Consider the following 6,449-nt stretch of genomic DNA (forward strand, 5'->3'; position numbering starts at 1 on the left):
TTTTTTTTTTTTTTTTTTACACAGTACAGTAATACAATCTTTTAATAGACGTTTTTAAATGCAATAAATATAAGAAACACATTATTCAATGCTTTTTACTTTTGCATTTACTTCTAGATTTATGTATTAAGTTGCTCAAGTGGCAAAATATTCAAACTAGTTTTCTTACATTATTATCACACCATTCTTTCTTACATTGTCAGCTCTACTGCCTTTTCTTTTGAATTTATTTCTTTATTGCAAGCTATCCCTTGGTTCATAAAGAACTTTGTTTTCCTACCTCCATGAGTGCCATCTATTCTTGACTTGTTTATCTAAAATCAAAAAGCCATAGCCTATGTGTTGACTGTGAAACACAGGAAACTTTAATTATATGCATTTATGGTGTAATTATTACATTTTTGTGTCAATCCATGTTCATATTTACCGCAAACAATGCGCTGTCACTTTAATTCAGCACGTGCAGCGGAAACGATCTCTGCACTGCTGCAGACGCACCGCTACTGGAACACACTGCCAGACCGCAACCGTGTGCAGTGAACACTTTAATCCGTTAACATGAAAAAATACGCACCGCATACATACTGCAAACAGAGTAATGTGAATCTGGCATTATGTGTGTGCGCTGCGAGTGTGCATGAGCATATGGTCTCCAGGAGAGCGCACGGGCACTGAATGGTTTAAAGACGGCAAGAATTAAAAAGAAATGCAATTTATAAACTTTAGTGACTATGCGACACTGCCTCGATTGTGCAAGTGACAATTCCTGTGTCAACGGTGCAGCGTGCAGCTTGCTTATAGTGCAGTTGCAATGTGATTTGAAGCCATTTGCGCATTTTGAGAGAGAAAGAGAGAGCACGCGCGGTGATTCACTCACGATGTTTGTGAAATGTCTCACAGAAAGTTTTCAAATTACTTTATAAGTTATTTAATGAAGAAATATGAATTGTACCTCACCTTCAGCATTATAATTATTTCACCCGCGCCGGACAGAGACTGAGACGGTGCCACTGCATGTCGTGCCAAACCTCTCACTGCAGGTGCATCATCAGCTTGAGATCGTTTTTTTGAGATCAGCCTTTTTAGAGACCGCCGATCAAACGTCCCAACGTGATTATCGGCCGATAATGATCGGTAGCCGATCAATCGGAGCACCCCTAGTATTTTGTCTTTACATAAGAATGTATGTCATACAAGATTTTTTGCTTGTATGTGGTGACCACATGATGATCAGTAAACATTATGAAGTCATTTATTCACTTACATAAATGCTTGATTTTTCAGGTTTTTTTTTTTTTTACCCAAACGTTTTGTTTTAAACTGTGTGAACATCCATGAATTTACAAAAAAATTACTACTAATGATGAAATGTTTGGAATAATAGCTGGCATTTATAGTTGTACTTTATTAAAACCCTGAATGCAAACATATTACACACGCATATTGTGCAGAACATAAATTATTTGTTTCAATGCTTCCAAGAATGTCATAAAGTTGCCAGACAGATAATGTTAAATAACCATAAAATCAGCACATCACAGAAACATTCAATCTCAAAATATAATCAACTAACGTGAGATTCTGACTAAAAAGCAGAATTTAGTTGTAACGGATAATTTACATGTTCGCTTCTACATCTTAATATGTCTCCTCTGTTGAAAAGTAACCTGAAATGGGATGCCTATTTTTCATCTTGACTCTGTATAGTTGCACAGTAGGAGGGCTGTGGGACGCTGGCAGTAAGTCTGCCTTTTCTGTGTAAGAAATCCACCACCAGCCGCGCACAATGGAAGTGGAGGATGCCTTATCGGCTAAGTTCAGGGTCCTGATTCAAGGGCTCATGATGACGACAACCTCAGAGATAGTCAAAATATTCAGCAAAGTGCTGCTGGAGACCAGAATGGAGATCACCCAGAGCTGGAGGGAGATCGACTTGTTGAAGCAGCAGTTAGAGGAAAGTGAGCAGCAAAAGACAGAGGCCATCAATAGGGCTCAGAGGAGTGACTTCAAAAGGGAAGATGACGAGATGGAAGTGTCACGTGTGACTTCTCAGTCTGACGTACAGAGCTCAAACACTGTCATGCCAGTGGCTGTGGTGAGTGGGCATGCTTTCTGTGGTCATTGTTTTCACTTGTTTTCAGTGCAGTGCAAATCAGCATAGAATCAATGTTATTATTTCTGTGCTGTTTACCACAAAAATACATAAGTAATCTGTCTTTTTACTGACATTCTGTTGAAAATGTGTTGTATTCTGTAGAATGATTTGTGCTCTTTCGTTAATAATAATCACCATGTTTTGTGTGTTACAGGGGCCTGAAGAAAGAGCAGAGAATGTCTCAGAACCAGAGACAACACAGTCAAGCAAACCAGGTACTAATGTTTTTAGATAATTTTTCATGATAATGAACAGCAATAGACAAAAATCACAGGGAAGTACCACTAAAAAAAAAAAAATAGATTATATAAAAAAAAAGTGGAAATATGAAGAACTGTAAAGTGATCTCTAAGTTACTTGAGTTTGTTCTCACTGACAATATGAATTATCAAGATGATACAAAATTAAAGTGGCGACACTTTATTGTTATTTTAATTATATTTTTTAAAGCATTTTGCAGTGGCATTCTCACGTAATCTGGGGTACACAACAGTTTTTTTATTGTTAATTAAAACTGTTTGAAATAATTTTTGTTCATTGAAATGAAGCTGAAATAAATATAAATATTAGATGAAAATCTTAAACTTAAAAAAATGTTTAAGTTGAAGTACTAAAATGACTAAATCTGAAATAAAGTTAAATAGAAATGTATAAAAGACTAAAACTAATAAAAAATCGCAAACCACATAACTAAATTGTTAAAACTTAAAATGAAAACTAATTCAAATTAAGAAAAACATACTACAATAGTATAGAAATAGTACTAATGTGTTTTGTCATCACTGCTATTGTGCTGGAGTAAAATACATTTGTTATGATGTGCTTTCACTCAATTTTGTTTCAATACTAATTAGCTTTTTTTTGTGTTGATTAATTAGGCCAAAAGGTTCAGAAAATCTGTCCAACTGCTGCTATTGCTGAAAACAGCCAGAAGACCAAGTGCCAAGAGCCAAAATGTACACAGCATGTGGTAAAACCGAAAATAGTTTGTCCTGCCAATGTGCCGCGAGTGAGAGGGCGGAAATCATCATCAAGCAAGACCATATCCCAGCCCACATCTAAAATCGTTGCATATGGACCATCTACAAGTGTGGACATAATCACAAATAACCCAAAATCAAAGGTGATGAAAAAAAGGAAATTAATCAAAACGCAAAAACACGCTAATGATGTTAGTGTTGCTCGTGCACTTCGAGACCGACAGCACCTCAGCATGCAGAGGCACTGTCTGTGTTGTTCATCGGATGAGTGCGACCTTCAGTCTAGCCCCTCTAGAGCCCTGCACCAGGTCCCTAGTGTGTATATCTGTCGTAAATGTGAGAGAAGGTTTAAAACAGACCTCCTGTTCAAGAGTCACAATTGCCCAATGCCTCAGAATTGCAACAGGTGTGGGCAGATGTTCACTACCCTTCAGGGGCTCACCGCACACAGACAGGAAGTTCAACCTCAGTTCAGCTGCAGTCAGTGTGAGCAAATGTTTGCCACTCAGTGTGCGTTAACTGTGCACAAACGGATCCACACCAACCTTATTGTTCCCAAGGATATTAAGGCTAAGAGGTTCGAGGTTCGTCTCGAAAGAATCTCAGACTCCCAGCTGGAGGCTGCTTTGTCCTCAAAAAGCTCTCTCTTGCAAAATAACTCTTCAAAACAGGATCTTTTGAGTGAAGCAAAGAGTATGGCTGCAGCAGATACAAGTCCTGGATCTGCAAGCAAACGCAGTGCAGAATCCACGGCGGTGAACGTACCTGAGACCAGCGAGACACAACTATCACCCCAAAGCGTAGTAGAAAGCCTGGACACAAGGCCAGGAACCCTGTCGGAGTCCAGTGTTGGACAGTCGAGTGTCAGGAAAGTATATGCTGTCATGTCAACTGCTTCATGCCAAATTCAGATTAGTGAGGATGCAAATGGATCCGAGTCACCAGCTGTGCATGAATCTGAAAAAGTAACCGATAAAGGAAAACATGCCAGTGCAAGCGATGAGTCAGGACTCCGCTCTCCTTCGAGAAAGCGGAAGATGTCAGGTAATATTACAAAAATGGAAAAATGTTCATTGATCAACATACAATAAGTTACTGGATTCAGTATTGGATTAGTGTTATTGTTGTGCAGATCATCCTGTTATATTTGAAAATTCTGAGTGATGTTTTTCCTCTAGATTGTTCTCATGATGCATACAATGGTGTGTTTCCTGTTGAAAATATTCTGAGATGGAGAAACAATAAGGTAGGAATGCAGTGCATTTATGCATCATCCCATGAGCCTTTAAATCATTTTGAAAATAAAAAACAACATTATGCTTAACTCTGATATTCATTTAATTTTAAAAGGGAAGAAATGAAGTTCGGGTCAAGTGGATGCCTTGCACATTGTGGTAAGTCTTCCTCATTTGATATCACACTCCCAATAAGAAACACCAGCACCATTTAGTTTAACCTAGTTCCTAGTTTCTTTTCATATATGTGTAATTCAATGGTTTGTCGCATATTAGTGGTCGACCTATATATCAACCAGGCTGAGTTTTTCAGTTTGCCATATTCATGTCATATTCACTGTGTGCTGTATGTGAAATTAGCGATATCTTGCACACCAGATTACAAGATTACTGAGTGCACAGTTGGTTACAGTGTTTTTATGCCATTTTATACATATCTTTTTATAACAGTTTCTTTATTTGTGAAAAATGGTAAAATATAATTTCAGAGTCAAGTAGTTGCCATCTAAAAATGTTTATTTTACAGATAGATTTTTTTAAAACAAGTTTGTTGTTTTTTTCCATACTTATTAATTTTCAAATTCTTACATGAATATATAAACATGTAAAATAAATATAAATTTAAAGTCATCAGTATGCATCGGTAGCCGATCAATTGGAGCACCCCTATTATGTCATATTAAATTAAGACAATGGTATTCCAAAGGCCTTTTGGTACCATTTACATTTATGTGTTTGGCAGAGATGCTTTTAACCATGCATTGCATGGCAGTTGATGCATTCACTGGAACTTCAACCCACGACCTTGGCTTGAAGTAAAAGGGATTGTTCACCCAAAAATGAAAATGGTCATTTACTCAACCTCATGATGTTCCAAACCCGTATGACTGACTTTCTTTTGTAAAACATGAAATCAGATATTTCGAAGAAAGTTGATAACCAAACAGTTTTGTTTCCCATTGACTTCCACTGTATTTGTTTTACATACAATAGAAGTCAATAGAAACCAAAGCTGTTTGGTTTACAGTAGGGCTGCACGATATATCGTTTCAGCATCGATATCGCGATGTGCGCATCCGCGATAGTCACATCATCATAGCTGTACAGGGATAGCCATTTTTAAATAAATGTAGGGTAAATTTAGTAGCAGAGCTACTGCATGCGATTTTCAGTGCTGGAAATCCATTTGTCCTTTGTTGAAACTTCCGCGTCGTTGAGGAGAGCGCAGGTCACGGTTGCTTAGTAACGGCAGATGCCACAAAAGCGCAAGCTCCCGAGCGCTTTGGAAAGAAGGAGAAAGCGGCGCGACTGGCGTTTTCCCACACGTTTTTAGGCGCGACATGTGAACGTTCTGTTATATTTATCTATGCTTGTAATTTGTTTATTTCATGCTGATTTACTCTCCTACAAAATCACCCCAATCATTATCATCACTAAACATCAAAAACATCATTTTTTTTTCAAAATAAACTATTCAAGTCATGTGGTGATTTTTTTTTTTCATATCGCAATATATATCGCAGAAAAATAAAATATCGCAATGTGAGTTTTTTCCAATATCGTGCAGCCCTAGATTACAGTTAGCTTTTATACCAAAAGGTCCAATGCATATATACTTCACACTTTTTGTCCAGCTTGTTTGCATTCTATTAACATGTTCTATTGCATATTACATTCTGTAATCTCTTAATAACTGTTTACATTCATACTAGGGATGTCAACGATTAATCGATGATCGATTAATTGTCAATAAGAGATGCAATCGATTAAAGCTATCGATGGTCGATTAAGCTGTTTAATTTTGGGCTGCTTGCGGCTCATGCGCCAAACACGTGCGAGCGGCTGTGAATGATGGTGATGGTATATAAATGCATCATCATTCATTCATAATGTACAAATTAAGCTTTTAATGTGATTTAAACTTTAAAAGTACATTAAAATAGAAACAACACAAAGTTCTTCAACATGGAAAGCAATAGAATGTAGTAACTAAGTCATTTCCCCAGATAAATCTCTGCGCTTTGCAGGGCTGTGGGACACAGGACAGATAGGCTATTCATTCCTACAACTTGTTAATTC

General features: G+C 37.4%; 2 protein-coding genes across 4 annotated transcripts in view; both read left to right on the forward strand.

Annotated features, from left to right (window-relative positions):
* LOC107698159 (calcium-activated potassium channel subunit alpha-1) overlaps positions 1 to 6,449 on the forward strand; it is a 248,967-nt gene that overhangs the window by 17,147 nt on the left and 225,371 nt on the right. The gene's annotated exons all lie outside the window — the stretch shown is intronic.
* Positions 1,712 to 4,533, forward strand: LOC107698142 (uncharacterized). Its single transcript, XM_016499077.1, has 5 exons — positions 1,712 to 2,095; positions 2,310 to 2,370; positions 3,034 to 4,179; positions 4,314 to 4,381; positions 4,486 to 4,533. Exons 1-5 carry the CDS (start codon positions 1,787 to 1,789, stop codon positions 4,531 to 4,533), a joined length of 1,632 nt encoding a protein of 543 aa, XP_016354563.1. The 5' UTR covers positions 1,712 to 1,786.

The sequence above is a fragment of the Sinocyclocheilus anshuiensis genome, unplaced genomic scaffold (assembly GCF_001515605.1).
Source record: "Sinocyclocheilus anshuiensis isolate Anshui unplaced genomic scaffold, SAMN03320099.WGS_v1.1 scaffold1734, whole genome shotgun sequence".
In the NCBI taxonomy this organism is placed as follows: Eukaryota; Metazoa; Chordata; class Actinopteri; order Cypriniformes; family Cyprinidae; genus Sinocyclocheilus; species Sinocyclocheilus anshuiensis.